Source organism: Aspergillus luchuensis, chromosome 1 (assembly GCF_016861625.1).
Source record: "Aspergillus luchuensis IFO 4308 DNA, chromosome 1, nearly complete sequence".
NCBI classification, from domain to species: Eukaryota; Fungi; Ascomycota; class Eurotiomycetes; order Eurotiales; family Aspergillaceae; genus Aspergillus; species Aspergillus luchuensis.
In genome coordinates this window covers 1,976,318-1,994,740 of record NC_054849.1, presented here as the reverse complement: position 1 = coordinate 1,994,740, position 18,423 = coordinate 1,976,318, and the positions used below count along the sequence as shown (strand labels likewise).

Sequence of the window (18,423 nt, the reverse complement as noted above, 5' to 3'; positions counted from 1 at the left end):
CACTCACAGCCGAAGGTCCCCAGAAGGATGACTACGCCGAAGGGGAACTAAGCCGGACTAAACTTACTAGCAGCTCAACTCTGCTGGCACCGTGGCCCACTTCGATCGGACTTGATGGATTATCGAACGAATTGCGCGACGACTCCGCGACCAACATTCCCACCACTTACTCCTCCTCCTTCCCTCTGCTCACTGCTAAACTAACTAAACTACTACTATTATTATTATTACTACTACTATAGACCTGCGAGTCTCCCAGACTGTCCTTCTCTCTCTCTCTCCTCTTTCTTTTTCTCTTCCTCTCTCTATCTCTTGCTTCTCGCCCTGGTCTTCCGCTCTTTTGCTTGCTTCGGTTGCGATACGGCGGAGATGTACTAATCTCCCTCCCCCATTCCTACCTCCCTCCCATCTTTCCCCTCACCTGAGCGTCTGCGGTCAGCAACTTCGCCCACCACCCACGAAAAGGGGAACGCCTCGAGGCTGCAGTCAGCATACCTAGCGAACTCTTCCCCAGCATTTAATTTGGAAGACAATCCTCCGTTCATCAGCACTTCAATCTCGAAAGTCGTGCGAACTTCCCGAAAGCCTCTCACTTCCGCGATCGACTCCGTCTCACTCAACATCTGTCTAAACCACCACCCAACCTAGCTTGTCGAGGGACCTTCGTCGTCACACTCCTTAATTCGATCCCATATCTCGCAGATTTCAGAAAGCTCCGGACAGCTGCGCTGCTCGCCAATTAACTTGGATATCGTTCTCATACAAAGCGGGGGACAATTTGCGACAGTCGAATTGGAACACACTTTCGGCTTCCATCCTACCAGGACATTTTGCTTTGGAATAGGGATTACCGCGACGTACGTACAGTGACCGAGTAACGTTCAACTTGACGTTATTTGAGCTAGCGACATGTTCTAATTTGCGCCATTCGGGCGGGTTTAGTCAAAAATACATTGGCTTGGTTCTAGTGCTTGGTATTGCATTCTGCCTTGAGTAAGTTCCACTGATTTACTTTCTCGCTTCTTTCTCATTGCTCGAGACCTCGGGTCTCTCTCGTTGACGTTTCACACATGTCTCAAAGAGAGCCTTCCGTGTGGTTAACTGCGGGGTCTGGGCGTATCCCCGATTCAGCCATACTCTACTTGTGCTGCGTCTATTCTTGGTTACTTCGCACACTATAATCAGCAAGTACTAACTCACTTCCAGACACCATCGAAAGTCGCTTTGTGAGAGCACATCAATCTTCAAAATGGGTTGCATGAGTTCAAAACCCGTCGACACGGCGGATAAAGACGCTGTTCAACGAAGCGCTAGGATAGAAAAGGTTCTGAAAAATGACAAGAAAGCAATGGACCGAACAATCAAGATTCTCCTCCTTGGTAAGTTTCCAGACGAGACACGTCGCATTCGCAGTCAAGGAGACGAGGAGTACTGATGCATTTTATTTTATGTAGGTGCTGGTGAATCGGGCAAGTCGACAATCATCAAACAAATGCGAATCATACATTCTGGTGGCTTCCCCGAGGATGAACGACGCCAAACACGAGCTGTGATCTACTCGAATCTTGTTATCGCCTTCAAAGTTCTACTGGATATCATGCGCGCCGAAAACATTGATTTCCAGCTTGAAAAGACAAAGGTAACTTCATCTGCTCCGTTGTCTTGCGATTTTCCATCGCAAGCAAAGATCCGTTTGTGGCAGTATGTGTACTAATTCAGTTCGTCATTCATCAGCCGTTAGCCGAATATGTTGACAAGCTTGAGCCAGACGTCGGTTCAGACGAGGCGTTCTCAGATCTCAAGGTTCGCGACGCTCTCAGAGAGATGTGGGATGATACAGGTGTTCAAAAAGCTGTTGCTCGAGGCCACGAGTTTGCTCTTCATGATAACTTGCATTAGTGAGTCCTAGGAACCTTCTTTTTGAACAAACAGGCAAGCTGTCTAACCTTTCAGCTTCTTTGATTCGCTTGATCGAATATTCACTCCTGGGTGGCTTCCCGACAACCAGGACATGTTGCAGGCTCGTTTGCGGACAACCGGAATTACTGAAACTCTCTTTGAACTCGGTCAAATGAACTTCCGAATGATGGACGTCGGTGGACAGCGATCTGAGCGAAAGAAGTGGATTCACTGTTTCGAGGGTGTTCAATGCCTTCTATTCATGGTTGCCCTATCTGGTTACGACCAATGTCTCGTTGAGGACCAGAATGCCGTACGTTTTCCCCTATCGCCTCCTTGAAGCACTTGAACTAACCGTTGTTCCCCATCGTGCAGAACCAGATGCATGAAGCAATGATGCTGTTCGAGTCCTTGGTCAATGGCGAATGGTTCAAGCGCAAACCGATCATCTTGTTCCTGAACAAAATCGATCTGTTCAAGGGAAAGCTTCATGTTTCGCCTGTCTCCAACCATTTCCCTGACTACAATGGCTCCAACACGGACTTCGATGCAGCAGCCAGATACTTTGCAGACCGATTCCGGGGCATTAACCGGATTCCCGACCGAGAAATTTATATCCATTACACGAATGCTACCGATACGACGTTGTTGAAGGCAACAATGGATTCGGTACAAGACATGATTATTCAAAAGAATCTCCACACCCTCATACTATAAGGCTGTGAGACTTGGAACGATTTGAATTTATACGAGCGAGTACGAGGCGTCAGCGATGCTCAACTTCCATTCTTCCCCTGCACACGCCAAGCGGTAAAAGCACGCTTGCTTTCATTCAACTATTTTTATTCACTTCACTATATCCCTTCTCTTTCTGTACGTTTCTTTCTCCTTGTGGACTTCTTGTTTCGGCTTTTCAATCCTTTCAAAAGCTTATATGTTTTCTCCGGTTCAGCGACGGGTGCATTTCTTATATAATGCAGATTGATACCATATACCATATGTTGTTTGCGTCCATGTCTGCGCTTTTCATCCCACCTAACGAGCTCTTTTTTCCATTCTCCTGAGCTGAACCTTTGTGTGACCTTGACGCCTCCGATGTATCTTTCCTTTTCTTCTTCTCCGTTGACATAATGAGCGCCCACCCATCCTATCATTTGCTCGTGTCACTTCTGGCAGCTCTAACTGGGAGCTGTATCTTCTGTATCCGATCATTCAGACTCTTCTAAGTATAGCTGCCTTTATTGTAATTGTTCGGCTCAAGTGAGCATGGAATGAACAGATACCCAAATCGAAATCAATATAGTGTCATAGTTCCTGCAATGTAGTACGTATCACTAAACAATCAGTAGGCTCGCTGGTAGTATCCAATTCTATTAGCGACAATAGGTAGTTCTGCATGATGACCTTGGCCGTTTATGAGTTGGCATGTGGATAAAGTCAGGCGAGGATACCCTTAAGATGGGTCATGCATTCCAGGTCACCTGATCTGGTTATATGCCTGAGGCGACATATGAATTACATAATCGCCGAGTTCCGCATGATCGGCTCCAACTTCGATTTCGCCTCTTCATTCCCGACAACATCGTCACCCAGCTTCTGGGCTTTACGACGTCGGAAAATGCTGTCGTCCTCACTGCGCCGGGCTGCATGGGCTCCTATGGGGCCCATCGCCGGCATGTCTCGCGCAACCAGCCAAAGTATTACTACCTCCGCGAACGGCCTCATCGGCTCGTCACAACATGTGCGTCAACGCCGATACTCCTCTTCGTCCTCGAAACCCAGCGATGGATCTAATAAAGTCGATTCTTCCTCTCAGACGCCTGCGAAGGGAGTGAATTCTGCAGAGAAACGTGAGGGGAAGGCTTCCAGACGGAGGGGCAAGGATAGCAACGGCCGCAATGGCTCCAAGCAGCCGACGGCTTTTTCCCGACTTCCTAGTGTTCCCTCTACCCAACACCTCCAGCCGCATGGTTAGTTGCCACAATCCCTATCCACCGTTCTTGTACCCCTAGATTATGATGCGCTAATCTTGTCTTCCTGCGGTCTAGACGTTCACGTCGCCTCCTTCTTTTCCATCCACCGACCCATCTCCGTTTCCACCACCGTTCCTCCGACCTCGACCCCCGAAGCCTTCGACGCCATCTTCACCGCAAAGAAGCCGGCTAAGCCTGAGGTGGACGATGTCATCTTCACCCTCTCCTCCGCCGTCAACTCCATGGAGAACTCCGCTGCCCACTCCGGCGAGCAGGAGGGCTCTCTGCAGTACTTCGACATGGAAGGCAACCAGCTGGATGGCATGAACCTTTCCGATCTGAAAGTCTCCGTCGAGGAACTCACCAAGCGTCTCCGTCCCTTCCACCCTCCTCCGCCGCCCGTTCCCTTCGACGAAGCGAAGAACATGGCTTCCTCCGAGTTCGAGGACGTCCCCCGGGAGACCTCCAGCTACTCCACCGTCCTGACCATCCACGAGTCGATACACTCGGATGGTCGCAAGACCTACGAGGCTCACACTGGTCCCTTCGTGCCCTCCGGTGAGATGGAAGCTCCCGGTGCCATTGGAGAGAGCGAGGCCATCATTGATGTCCCCCACAACTCCGGCACCACCTACATGGAGCGTATCCGCAACAACCGCACCATGCACGCCATTAGCACCAAGAGACGTCGCAGACTGAAGATGAAGAAGCACAAGCTGAAGAAGCTGCGCAAGAGGACAAGGACCCTGAGACGGAAGCTTGAGAAGGCTTGATTGATTATCTTCAATCATCACAGACCATTACCATTTGCTTGCAGCTATAATTTTTCTTTTCGCTACGCTACAATCCGAATAAACCTTCCTCTTGTTATCCATCTTCCTTTTTATCTATTTACATACTTACAACCTTACCTCCTTCCATTCCTCTGCTTCACAGAGAAGTCATCTCTAGACTTACGCATCTGAAGCTTTGCGTTGATTGCTTTGCTCTCCGCATGTATGTGTGTGTGTTTGGCGGTGGCTACTGATATGCCTGCCTATATCGCATATATTCTTACGGCGTCGTCTTGTTTTATACTCGCCTCTTTTCTCTTGAACATTTGGATGTCCACCGCATTTTATTCCGCTCAATAGACAATACTTTGTATGTTACATATTGCCATCTTAGCTATCTGCCCGGCTTGCTCTTGTGCAGGTCAGGTGCAATGGAATCTATACTGCTTGAGTTTGTTTCCTTGGAGTGAACGGCGCTGGTCTTGTAACAGTGTACGAGGTCGTAAATACTTATACGTTGAGTAATCGCACATTCGCCACTTGTTGCATTCATGATATACCGGAGAACCAGGATAAGTAAAAGCTAAGTTTGTAACATAGGACCATAAACTAGCAGGAGAAAACATATAAGCATTGCAAAGCAAGTAATCCTATGATCCAGCTCAAGGATACAAAAGAGTAAAGCGACACCCATAAAGTACAAAATCTCAAAGGCCTTGAAAAAAAACCATGCAATGTATCTACCACAGCTTCCCACCCTGTCCTAGTCTACAAACTTAGCTAGCACATCCAATTATGTCTTGTCCTTTGTTATTTCGGGGAGTGTTGGATGAAAGAGAAAGCATATGTTTATTCAACGTCCGTTTTCTCTTTCCATTCCCCTAGCAATCCACTTCCTCCACGTCCCCTCCAGCTGTCATCGGGACAATGACGGGAACCGTCATTGTCGGCAAATAAAGTCTGAAAACATAAGTCAAAATAACCGCATCACGTTAACACATGTTGAGCAACCCGGGCTCTTTTCGTCGTATCCGAGAATAGTGGGTGATTGGCATTCTCGGGCGGGTGTTCACTTGGGCCATTTCGCGCGGAACGAAGGAGGGTTCGTTTAGCAGGTGGCGTCGATCCTCGAACGGGAGTTCATCAGAAGAGCAACGATAAGACCGTACAGACCTGTGAGGCGTCGTGGTTAGATGATACGAACTGGTTGTTTCGCTTTGATGTAGTGACTCACCCAAGACTTCAGCGAAAATGAGAATCAAAATCATTCCGACATAGAGACGGGGCTGTTGAGCAGTTCCACGAACACCTGCGTCACCAACGATACCAATGGCAAAACTAGAGATACTCTGTTAGTCTAAAGTTACCGATATTGCAAGGTGCCATGGTGAGAAGCTTACCCAGCTGCCATACCAGCCAAACCGACGGCGAGACCTGCTCCCAGCTGAATGAAACCAGTGTACAAGGGGACCTTCTGTCCCAAGTCGTTTGCAATCAGGACCGACACGACCAGACCGTAGATACCGATGATACCCGCCATGACAATGGGGACAATGTCTGTATCACCAGATTAGTATGAATCATCAGATATTATATGCGATAGCTTATCCCAGAGGTATAAGAGCTCTGTGAAGCTTCCACGTACTCTTGACGATCAGGTCAGGTCTGAGGACGGCCATTCCACAGACACCGACACCAGCCTTGGCAGTTCCATAGGCAGCTCCGAAGCAGGTGAAGACGATGGCTGAGGTGCAGCCAAGGGCACCGAAGAAGGGCTATACGGGTAAGAGATCAGTTATCTGTGCGAGAGGTGCCAGTTCGATGGCGGATTCTCCGCTTGATGCAACGAAGCCAAGCTACCTTGAGGGTCGCTTGGAGCTCGATGGTGTCATCGGCAAGGGTGGGATCACAAGTGACTTACTGCGTAAACGGGGCTATCATGTCCACATGTCAGTATATCCAGTCGAAACTCATCCGAAGCATGATCGAAATCGAGATACAAGAGGGCACAATGGTCGGAATGCTGGGAAAAGGAGTAGGTGAGGTGATTACGTACCAAAGTTCGGTGGCCATCTTGACAGATTAGGCGACCTTGCGGGCTATAGAAGATGGAGTGAAACTATGAAAACAGCCGAAAGGAAAAGTGACAGGGCAGGGACAGGCCGCGTGTAAAGCGATGTGGTGATGTTGAGGCTTGGGGAAGCGAAACGGAGATGGAGGCGTGAAGGCGAACACGCTGGAGGCTTCGGGGAGGCTGACCGACCACCTGCGTCATCACGTGATGGCGGCTTGGCGCTGTCCCGTCGGCCGCGCATCACCATAACCAGCTTCCCCACCCAGTCAGTGTGATGAAGCAGCAGTTGTGAAACAGATACAGCTTGATTAGATAGATAATATCTACCTTTCACGCTGGACAATATAGATTATTTGCTTTCTTTTTTTATGTGTGTATTGAATGCTACCATACTTGAGCATTGTTTTGGATGATATCGGAGGTCTCCGCTCGAGTGACAACTAGATCACGAATCACCGTCCGATGGTCCTGATAGAAGAATTACTTTATATTGAACGTGACTGAATACATATGATATAGAAATACAAGTTATGAAAGCTGATATCTATTTGATGTGGCTTATACGGCAAGTGCGCGATACCCAAGTTGGCAGAAAGCATCGAGATAAAGAGAGTGATGGGGAAATGCGGAGACTGCGGGAGTAGCTGCCAAGCCGTGATAACTTGGATCATAAACGGAGATCTCTACCTCCAACATTGTATATCTCGATCTTTTAGTCGCCCATATGGCATTAGCTATCCATTACAGTACTGCTAGTATCTCTGACTCATCACAGACAGGGTCAGTCCTTGGTGATGATTTCCGGATCATATTCATAAGGCTACTTACGTACTATCTATCTCGCAGATATCCATGACAGATAGCTAGATCTAGACTCTATAACTAATGATTTCTAGCTAGCTTTGTAATATGAGTTATCTTAAGGATACTATCATGACAGTATTTATGTACTTGTTCTTGATACCTTTTCTATATATACTTCCACAGTCATTTTGATCGTAATTTTTCTTATATTTTCTGACTCGCTTTTCTTCTGTGAGGCATACCTCTTCTTCAAGAACACCATTTCCGTCCTGGGAATTGCAGTAGTAATTTGATTTCTGCTACTATGATGTCAAGAGTCAAAACATCACTTCGTCACGAACAGCCACAGAGGCAATAGGAATATCGTAGGCTCACCTGCGCGTTGTTCATGATTTCCATCTGCTTGCTTGCAACGGAAGTATTTCATGTATGATGGAGACGGTATTTCTTCAACCAACTGCATTGTATCCGACAAGGGGACGGTACCATTGGCCGAGTCTAAGGATAGGGTCTCTAAGGCCCCTGTAAGAGTGTTTTATTGACCAACAGAGCATACAGTGGGTTTGCTATACTTAAATTTACTATGGCCTTAATACAACCCATGATAGTACTAGGCTACATACCCTAACTTGACTGTGCACTCCATAAAACTAGGCACACATTGAATCTGCAGGTGCCAGGAAAATGTTACTGTGCCTTGCGGGTCACTCGGCATCTAAATATATCTCTGGCGAGATGCTTCTACAAGATAGGGCTGATCATAAGCTTTGAACTGTATAGCCTGGAGAGACCCACCATCATAGCTAGGCGGTGTTTCTATTATACTGCTGGCTGAAATATGCGGGGTGGCCAGGATGTTCTGTTCTAGAAGATAGAAACGACTCAGTGTGGCTTGGACTGCGGCGATGCCAATCACATGATACTTGCGTCGTCTCAACAGGCAGACTGATCAGTTCTTTCTACTATATTAGTCAGAATTTTTTTTTCCCGCTAGGACATATGGCATAGTGGGATGCCTCCGTCATGATCAACAGGATCCTCGTAGACATTATACAATATGGGCGTACGTTCTGTCAAAATCATGATGGTAGAAAGATTGATTCGCAATGATGTATTCGCGACATGCGAACGATAAGACATCTCACTATCAAGCACATGACGTCTAAAATCCGGCTGAAACGTGCTTTAATCCAGTGATTATCTGCATAGCTAGCGTAGGCGCTGACGGACAGATGCGTGTCAAATGATATCACTTTTTTTCTTCCCTGGAAATAGGTCTACGCTAGTCTAAATCCTACAAAGTCGAGTACCGTAATGGGGACGCGGCATCTGTCCGAACATTGTTGAAAGCTAACCGGCACCGTGATTCGCGCAAGAGGAACCGTAGGGCTGGTTGGCCCACCATATCCATGCTGCTTTCCGTCTCCCAAAACCTCCTAGACACGGAGTCATACCCCTATTTCGAACAAGGGATTGCGTAGAGGCCCAGATCTAGTCCGATAGAAGCAGTAGGTATGGAATATGATGTGCTGGTACGTCCCACTCGGAACCAAGAGCCCAGACTTTTAGGACCATCTGCACAGCGCGATTTAGTCAATATTGGCGGCGTCTAAGTTAGACTACTGGCGCCTCGCCTCAGCCTGGTAAGGTGGTACGGTGGAAGCGCCAAGCCCCTGCCAGGCAACAGAATAATTATGACAAAGGAAGGAAGAAGAAAAAAAAGTAGAAAGTCAAAAAAAGGTAGGAGATGGGAGGAAAGGGGAGAAGATGAGAGCGAAAGTTCTCCCCTTACCGTTGAACAAATCCAGTTGCACCGCCCGATGACAGCATGGTTCTGTTCCAAAATTGGAGGAGTATCAGCCACGGGACTGGGGGAGGTACAGAATACAAAATGTCAATACGACGCAAAAGTCACCCGCCGAGAAGTCTGGTCGTGGTGAGCTCGGAGCCAATCAGCAAGCAGCCAAGGCATCAGCCACAGTTCGTACTGAAAAGTATGACGTAGCGGTAGACATGCACGGCGAGCGGAAAAGGATCGTCCTGACTATCGTTGTCGTCCGCCCCGGTTATTATAATTATCGCTAGCAGCTATTGGTCTTTTGTTTTATTACCTAAATGCGTATCCGTTGAATAATGCGGATTCGAGGACTGTGCTTTACGTAGGCGGCATAGCACTATCCCCCCGTAGCGTTTGGCGGAGGGCAGCTACTTAATTTTGCCGCCCATCATTTAAAGAGTCCCTGTGGTCCCGCTCCCTTCCTCTCCTGATTTTTCTTGTTACTCTCCATCATTCATCTACTTGTACTCAGATACCGCTTCTACCTGGTCATATCCATCACCTGCTCACTACTACTCTCTCCTGCATCAACCTTGTCCACTTGAAGAGATCTACATCTTCCTCCATTCACAATGCCTTTCACTGCCTCGTAAGTTTTGCAACTCCTCGCGACGTCATCTTTTGGCGATTTCTTATACAAACGCGCGCATAATTTGACCTTGACAAGCTGGTGCTGTCTTGGGATAGCTTGCGATCGCAATTATTTGAATGACGAGAGCTTAGTATTTTTGAGTGCGCTAACCTCCTTGGGATCATAGGGATATCTGCAAGATCATCTTTGCGATCATCTTGCCCCCGCTGGGTGTCTTCCTTGAGCGAGGATGCGGTGCTGATTTCCTGATCAACATCTGTTTGACAATCCTGGGTTGGCTTCCTGGTGTCATTCATGCCTTGTACGTGGTCCGCCAAGTGATGGTTTTCCGGAGATTCCGAGACTAACTCCTTTCGTTCAGCTATATTATATTCAAATACTAGAACGCTCCTCAGGCCCCTCCTTACCATCCACTTCGGTTCAAAACCCGTCGATTAGGGGGAATAACCTCGTCCTACCTACGATTTTTCTCCTACGGAATCGGATGTTCCAAATCCAGCGGGTCGGAGTGACGTTGTCAACATCTTAGTATTGTTCCGCGGGCTCCCGACGAGTCTAGCCTAATGCAACCCCGCCAACATAAACACCGTCATTGGGCGGATGTGCAGCATGCTCAGTGCGACGTGTGTTTTTGACAGGGTCTCGATTGTACCTTTTTATCATTTCCTTGTTTCTTATCTCCTTGGGTTGTTATTTTCTTATGTATTGCGCATGATACCAGCCCACTTTGTCACTGGGCTTTGCTTTTGTCATTTTCTCTTAGTTGGCAGTGATCAGATTAATGATTGATGACAATGTCAAACTTATTAATCAACCACATTCTGGGCTCGATTCGTAGCTGCTTATGCCATAAGCAGCCTGTAATTTGCCGAGTGGGTATGGGGAAACACGAGTGCCGATCGGGCCATTCATCAAGTCCCGTGATGCGTCTTTTTACTAGCCGCCGTTTCACCTTCAGCCCAGTGTCCACACGTCTGACTGGATCTACACTATCTCAGTTGTGCCTGGTTGCTCTCAGGGTCTTCAGATCGACAACAACCTGAAGGCGCGCGGTTAAGGAGACTGACCCAATTCAATTGTTTGCGCCTTGAACCTTTCGGATCAAGTCAATCTGACATCATGTGCTGTTCTTATCGGCAGAGTCGGCGCCAACACGGCGCGTATTTCAACGCCATCGTCTACCCAAAATCCAATCATGCAAAGCGACAGGCCTCCTGAAGAACTGCGTCCATCAGCTACGTGTATTCTGTTTGGGACGGTGTTGCCATGTTTCACCCTGGCGCGTATAGGAGGATCGGACTCCTGATTTGGGTCTCGAACCTTGATTCTTTCTCTTCGCAGCCACTCAGCGCCATGGCAAAACGTGGTTTGACGCCCATGCTGGCAGTATGCGGTACATTGTCTTGGTCCCTGAAGTCCCTCCTTCCCCCCTTCTCGCAACCGCTGTTGTCTTGAAGTTGGTGCTTCTCCATACCGTTGGGAAATCATCACTTTTCCAGATCTCAGTATTCTTTGCGCTCTGTCTTTCTTGGTCATCTTAGGATGATAATCTACGGTTATCAATGACTCCAGGGGTTGGAATTCCTCTGTAGCATCACTTTTTATGTGCATAGGTAATTATTCGACCCTGTGACCTCCCGTTCGCGACTCCTTGGCTTGCATTATACCCGGCGGCGATAGTCTGCTAACCGAGAACGAAGATGCTTTCACAAGATGTTTTTACCTGCTGGACGGTCATTCACGATAATACTGTTGACACTGACATGCCTCGCCTATGGTTCCCAGACTACTCATCCTACCGCATCAGCAACATCTTTGTCCAGTCTGATTCCAAGCTGTGCGGCAGACTGCGTGGAACAATTCATATCCTCTGATTACCCAAAGGATGCATGCTCGGAGGCGGATCTCGACTGTCTCTGTCGGACAAATACCACAAGCGGCTATACACTTGGGGAAGCGGCATTTCGCTGTAGTCTATCCTTATGTTCCATGAAAACAGTCTTCAGCTCCGACTTGTACGACATTTGCGACTCGGTACCTGGAGCTTTGCCACGGACACATGCTACGATCACCGCGACAGTAATGCCAACGGGATCAAGCCCCACGCAAAAGACTGCAACAACGACGACAGGAACGGTGCCATCTACCTCCAGCTCCAGCTCGGCCTCCGACACTGGTTCGGGCTCTAGCTCTAGTACGTTCTCACAACCGACAAGTTTTAGTACGGAGCATACCTCGGTAATAACTGAGACTTTCCGAAGTCCGTTGACGGTTCCTACTTCGCAACTTCCCTCCACGACAACGAGTAGCGCTACCAGTAGTGGCCAGTCGGCATCCGCGAGCGCATCTGACAGCAGGCTGGAACCTGCTGCTGTGATTGGAGTTTCGGTTGCTTCTGGAATATCGGGATTCTTTATTGTTGGTGTTATCATATTCTTCTGTTGTAGGAAGGTAAGGCGTCGGAAACAGGATGAGAAGGATCACTTTTTCGAGATCGGAGGAGTCATGTCAGAGCCTCCGGATTTCACATTACCACCAAGACGGCCAACTGGGCCTCGTCCTATGCCCGGCACAACAGATAGGGATTCCGAAACCTCTAGACTGATAACCCCGTTTGAACCGAGAGCTCAGACACCTGCAGTTGTTGTCACGGGCCCTGGTAATCATCATAATGATAGTCCCATGGGGGTGTATAGTGCCGACAGGATTGGTTTTGCGTTGACTTCTAATTCTGAAGCCGAGGGATCATTGAGCCAGTCGTCTCCAAGGACGATCTCAGATTTACTTCCTGATAAGCCAACGTTGGGACTTTACCCGGAACCATTACGGCTAAGTCGTCAGAAACAGCCCAGACCCCACAGCCATGCGACTCTATTCGAAGAGGATATGACAAGGCCCCGGAGCGCCTTTGGTGCGCCATACCAGAATCTAAATCAGCTGACTTCTTCAAGCCGAGCCCAAGATAGTCGGCGGTACAACCGGGCCCCTATGGCTGGATTGCCTGCGCATCCTCGTGCGATGCTCCACGGTTTTGGGGAAGGTCAGGATGGAAAACTCGCGATGAGAGGTCCGAACTACCGAAAGAGACCTACCTATGCGGAGAGCGCATCAAAGGTTCAGGCCTCCAATCAAGACGACACTTATGAAAGCCTGCTACAAAGCTCTCCGATCTCGGACGCTGAGGAATTTGTCGACCGGGACCGGCAGCAGCGCGGTGCGGGACATGTAAGACTTGTCGGACCGCCCTCGTCGCAGGGTGTTGCAAGTGGTCCGTTCCGTAGCACGGACATGAACAATAGCATGTTGTACAACCTTGATGACAACTTTGAGGACATCGACATCAACGGCTCGACTAGCAGATTGGACCGCGAATCCCGGCATTCGGGAAATCTACGGCCACTCACGCCAGTGCGTGAAATCAGAACGCCAACGCGAGAATCTCCTACACCGAACTGGGAGCTTGTCTCGAGCGACCAACCCGGTCTTCCCCGGATGCCATTCTCTCGGGCAGTCAGTCCCAGACAAGAAATTGTCTCTCGCCCGCGGATTGTACGACGGGACGATATCAAACGAGTCCAAATTCGGCGGAAGCCACATGCCGGAGGATTAAGTGCACCTTACTCACCTGAAGACTACTGGCTTGGTCATGATCCAGGGCCTGTGTTGGAGACTCAAACACGCAGGCAGTCCACCGATTCTTTGCGCTCCGTTGCAAGCGTGAGGGGCCACATGCCGAAGAGGAAGCCGGTGCCGTACGAGCGAAATGTAACCCCATCCCGCAGCGGGTCAGATCTAATACTGCGCGTGGATTGACGGGATACGTCTAATCTACGGGGTAGGGGCGCTCCATTTCTCGGCCTTGGCTACGAGTGGAACTTTGTTTCGGTGGACACAATTCAATACATATATATATACATGCTTCTGGGGTCCGGTCTCTCCCTTTCTGTTGTATGATACTATGACATATGTTCACTTGGTGGAGCCAGGTATCTTTCTCTTCTTCAAGGCGGTCTATTGATGTTTCATTTCTATTCTCATGAGTGTATATATGCATTGGCTACTATGGGTGGATCTAGATATGGGCTTTGGAAAAGGCAGCGAATATACTTGTGCACATACTTACGGACTGACTCTGGGCTTCGACCCTCGCCCCACTATATCATCTGTCATTTGGGAGACTCCGATCCACTAATTTCAAAGAAAGATGTCTGATGAGATATCCACGTCCGGTGTGTTGTGAGTCAGATAAGGCTGCAGTCAGCTCAGCAGAGAAAATCACGCAAGCGAATCAGGAGGGCTGCAGAGGCCTTTTCCAAACATAGCGCCTTAGGATGATGCTTTCCACTAGGCCGCAGTGTCAAAAGGCAATCACAGTTCCAAGTTTACCGCAAAGGCAGATTTTCCATGTGAATCCACTCTCTGCCACTATACTCAGTGCAGGGGTGTATGGCTGATACGGTAACGATACAGACGGCGGCCGGGAGAGCTCCGCCATGACGTCAGAAGCAGTGATCAGCCCCTGGCGGATGACTGAGGCAGTGAGGCAGCACTATTCTTGGTGTAGGGAATTCCGGGCCACTTTGAGCATCATGGTTGGCTGTGACCTCACGTTGGAGAAGCACAAGATAACTGGTTAGCGGACTGGCAAAAGAGGAGGCTCGGAAAGTAACATCCATCCACGATCCTTCGCGCAGATGGTGGCTTGAGGAGACTACGACTAGGATGGATGAAAGTAGGTTCGTGCATTCGGTAGTCGGTCCGTTCCCTTTTTTTTTTTTTTTCTTTTTCCCCTCCCCTCCATCCCTGCCAGTCCGGTTTATTGCTCAGGGCGGGAATGATCTCGATGGCTTGGGGAGGTTACAGTGTAGAATAGCTGGAAAGTAAGGCCACGAGGAGGCGTCATTGGCGCTGATGAAGACCGGGGGACCGGGTGTGTGTTTTGGGCATACAAACTGCACAATTACCGCTTACATTGTACTATAGTTCCTCGACTGTAGGGATAGATAGGGTGTATAGTGGTATGGTATAGTATAGTATAGTATAGTATAGTATAGTATAGTATAGTATAGCTGTATTATGTATTATTGGTGTTGAGAGTAAACTGTAAACGAACCGGTATTGTAACTGATGTCAATCTGTCTCCCGCTGCCGTCTTCCTCTCTCTTCTTCTCTCTTCCTCATTTGCTTCCGTGCCATGATATCAGTCCCCGAACTTGATCAGGGATCCGAATTCACCCATTCTCATTTTCGCCGAACGAGTGGGTTTCATCCGGTTTTTCTTGATGGATGGATGGCGAGTAAGTTTTTGAATCACCCATTCCAAGCCCCCCTCCCTTTTTATTTTATTTTATTTTATTTTTGTTTTTCCTTTTGCACGGTACCTCTCGGGCGTGTCTTTTGACTGCCGGTGCCGGGTTGGCGCCTTGACCGTCCCGTGGAGCGAATCACAGTGTCAGCCTCTCCATCATCATCTAATATGGTCAAGGATTCTTCTTCGATATGTATGGCTGACTGGCTTCTACTGAGTTCTCAGACGCACCACTACTAGACACTATGATCAAATAGGAACAATTCAACTATGTTGTAACTTTGGGTGCAAGTGGGGTTCGAACAACCAGAAACTGCAACCGTTACTGAGAACAAAACTTCCAGTTCACCAGTGAGAATGAGTCTTTTGTTGTCCCGACGCGGTCGATGACGGCGCCACGGGCTGCATCACCCAAGGGAAAATATGCTAGGCGTCCTCCACCGCTTGCTCGTTGACTCCTATATAATGGCTCTAGAATCCCATTGTCTGTCAAGAGGTGGCCCCTCTATCTCTCCAGACTCCTCTACTCTCTCCACTGTATCCATTTCTTACTTTGGGCTCCTTCATCTGGTGTATCATACTTCTTCTTTCTTCTGTTGCTTGCTGCACATAATCAATTCCCCTGGGAACTTGATCTTCTGTGTAGTACATTGTCTTATCAGTGTACATCCTTGCAACGCCAATTGACGTGCATTGCTTGGATTCATTGATCGTCTTGCTTTCCTTTTGGTTTACTTGACCTCGCGTTAGCCGAAAGACGTTGCCCCTGAAGATCGACTGACGTCGTTGTCGATTGTCCTCCACATTGACCGATTCTTGTTCATATCTTGGGTCCACAAAAGATCCACTCTTTCATTGTTGCCACCCGCCCGAGATCCACCACTACCACTATCCACAATGACAACAGCCGACGGATATGCTACCCCACGGGTAAGCCGGTTGTCGAGCCTGGACGCATCCCAGGCCGACCTCTACGGCGGTCCCAGTGTGGTCGTTCCTCCTAAACACTTGATGGCTTCTACCATTTCCCATGAAACAGCCATGGAACTGGAAGCGGCCAAGCAGCACTTTGACGAAGAGGTTTCCTCCGAAGAAGGCTCTCCTCGAGTTGCTCCGCCTGTGACTAAGAAGGCCCTCACCACTGCCGATGACTTTGCCTTGGCCTTTGATATTGACGGAGTCCTTATCAGAGGCGGTAAGGCTATCCCTGAAGCTGCCAGCGCGCTCAGGTATATCAATGGAGAGAATCCGTATGGCATCAAAGTGTATGTATCGATACCCTCTACCGTACTATAGCGGTGCACCTTTCCAAATGGTAGTCCATGTGCTGACTGCTCTACCAGTCCATACATCTTTGTCACAAACGGTGGAGGCAAGACAGAGGAGGAACGATGCGTTGATCTCAGTCGACAGCTTGAGCTTGAAGTCTCACCCGGCCAATTCATCTGCGGCCATACCCCGATGCGTGAGATGGCCGAAAGGTACCACACGGTCCTTGTCGTTGGTGGGGAGGGCGAGAAGTGCCGTATTGTAGCCGAAGGCTACGGCTTCAAGGATGTCATCACCCCTGGAGACATCATCAAGACTAGACAGGACACTACCCCGTTCCGGAAGTTGACTGACGAAGAATACAAGAACTCCCGGGTCCGAGACTTCTCGAAGACGAAGATCGAGGCTATCTTTGTCTTTGCTGATAGTCGGGACTGGGCAGGTGACCAGCAGATTATCCTCGACGTTCTAATGTCCAAGAATGGCCACCTAGACACCCGATCCGACTCCTTTGACGAGGGCCCGCCAGTGTATTTCTCCCACAACGACGTGGTCTGGTCCACCTCCCACGAACATGTCCGCATCGGCATGGGAGCTCTCCGAGCCTCCCTTGAGGCGCTGTACAAAGCTGTCACTGGCAAGGAGCTGAACACGATCGCCTTTGGCAAGCCCCAACTCGGCACATACCAGTTCGCTACGCGGTTGTTGCGACAATGGCGCAAGAACACCCATGCCATCAACAAGCCACCCAGCACCGTGTACTTTGTGGGCGATACCCCCGAGTCAGACATTAGAGGCACGAACGAGTTCAACGAGACCAGTGACGCCGACTGGTTCTCCATCCTGGTCAAGACCGGTGTGTACCAAGAGGGCACTATCCCTCGCTATCCACCCAAGAAGACTTGCAACCATATCCTAGACGCGGTCAAATTTGCCATTGACCGCGAGATGGCCAAAGAGAAGAAAGACGGGTCGGCTTTCGTTGACGATGTTGACTCGGAACTTGAGCTAGAAGCGGGCCTTCTGCCCAACTGATTCTCTTTTCTACTGATGGTAGTTGGATGATACAGTTGTGGTGCATGTAGATTCCTATCATTCTTGTTTACTATTACTTTTTATGGATACCTCTATGCTATGAATGTATGACAGATATGTATTTTTTTTGAGCATTGGGTTTACTTATTCATCTTCTACTACACTTTTATTATTGTTAGGGAATTTCATCATACAGATTACTACCTACTTCTTCTAGCAGCACCTCAACCCATTAGATTACTAATAGTAAGCATTTGCCGTAAACCCGAAAGTAGCATAACAAAAACATGGATACAACCCCCCTCGTCCCCTGTATCAGTCCTCTACAATAGAATGGGTAAAGAAATACTCAAGTACCCACTCACCACATCCACCCTACCCATTGAATCCTACCACCTCGGCCTATCCACTACCTCCCCCAATACCTATCCAACCCAAGAAAACACCATACTCAAATCAAATACTTGTGTAACAACGCAACCCCAACCCAGTCAGCCTAATAGTATTCGTTCACAATCCAATTCCATCCCACCACAAGCCGAAACCGGCACTGCAAACTTTCACCACAAACCTCACGGAACATCCCAATAAGGCAACTCCGATAACTTACGCCCCATACTACCACCCTAACCACATTAAACATCCCCGAATAAGGTTAGTTAACTTCCTTACCTGTGTGGTTACTGGTTACTTAGTAGCATAACCCCCCTCCCCCCTCCCCAGTACTCCGCTCTCCCCTCTAATACTACAAAATAATATAGTTATAGTATCCCATCCGTGCATAAGGTAGCTAGTTAGCTAGCTAGCTGCACGGCAGACGTCAGATGTAAGAAAGAAAGAAAGGAGAAATGCGGGGGAA

The 18,423-nt window shown here is 48.7% G+C and overlaps 6 protein-coding genes across 6 annotated transcripts; 5 read left to right on the top strand and 1 right to left on the bottom strand.

Annotated features, from left to right (window-relative positions):
* Positions 1 to 1,249: 1,249 nt before the first annotated feature.
* On the top strand, positions 1,250 to 2,616 carry AKAW2_10697A (guanine nucleotide-binding protein subunit alpha; the record flags this gene model as incomplete). Its single annotated transcript, XM_041690067.1, has 5 exons — positions 1,250 to 1,379; positions 1,455 to 1,639; positions 1,735 to 1,898; positions 1,954 to 2,212; positions 2,275 to 2,616. 5 exons carry the CDS (start codon positions 1,250 to 1,252, stop codon positions 2,614 to 2,616), a joined length of 1,080 nt encoding a protein of 359 aa, XP_041537417.1.
* Positions 2,617 to 3,517: 901 nt separating this feature from the next.
* AKAW2_10696A (mitochondrial 37S ribosomal protein mS38) lies at positions 3,518 to 4,645 on the top strand (the record flags this gene model as incomplete). The annotated part of the gene is made up of 3 exons (XM_041690056.1): positions 3,518 to 3,640; positions 3,716 to 3,869; positions 3,948 to 4,645. The coding sequence occupies 3 exons, from the start codon at positions 3,518 to 3,520 to the stop codon at positions 4,643 to 4,645; spliced, it is 975 nt and encodes a 324-aa protein (XP_041537416.1).
* A 1,108-nt stretch (positions 4,646 to 5,753) lies between these two features.
* Positions 5,754 to 6,718, bottom strand: VMA3_1 (H(+)-transporting V0 sector ATPase subunit c; the record flags this gene model as incomplete). Its single annotated transcript, XM_041690045.1, has 6 exons — positions 5,754 to 5,818; positions 5,880 to 5,983; positions 6,046 to 6,202; positions 6,291 to 6,420; positions 6,567 to 6,579; positions 6,702 to 6,718. 6 exons carry the CDS (start codon positions 6,716 to 6,718, stop codon positions 5,754 to 5,756), a joined length of 486 nt encoding a protein of 161 aa, XP_041537415.1.
* Positions 6,719 to 9,932: 3,214 nt separating this feature from the next.
* PMP3 (YqaE/Pmp3 family membrane protein) lies at positions 9,933 to 10,335 on the top strand (the record flags this gene model as incomplete). The annotated part of the gene is made up of 3 exons (XM_041690034.1): positions 9,933 to 9,949; positions 10,119 to 10,253; positions 10,314 to 10,335. 3 exons carry the CDS (start codon positions 9,933 to 9,935, stop codon positions 10,333 to 10,335), a joined length of 174 nt encoding a protein of 57 aa, XP_041537414.1.
* A 1,330-nt stretch (positions 10,336 to 11,665) lies between these two features.
* On the top strand, positions 11,666 to 13,765 carry AKAW2_10693A (uncharacterized protein; the record flags this gene model as incomplete). Its single annotated transcript, XM_041690023.1, has 1 exon — positions 11,666 to 13,765. The coding sequence occupies one exon, from the start codon at positions 11,666 to 11,668 to the stop codon at positions 13,763 to 13,765; it is 2,100 nt and encodes a 699-aa protein (XP_041537413.1).
* A 2,392-nt stretch (positions 13,766 to 16,157) lies between these two features.
* On the top strand, positions 16,158 to 17,564 carry AKAW2_10692A (phosphatidyl synthase; the record flags this gene model as incomplete). Its single annotated transcript, XM_041690012.1, has 2 exons — positions 16,158 to 16,525; positions 16,604 to 17,564. The coding sequence occupies 2 exons, from the start codon at positions 16,158 to 16,160 to the stop codon at positions 17,562 to 17,564; spliced, it is 1,329 nt and encodes a 442-aa protein (XP_041537412.1).
* Between the last annotated feature and the right edge of the window lie 859 nt (positions 17,565 to 18,423).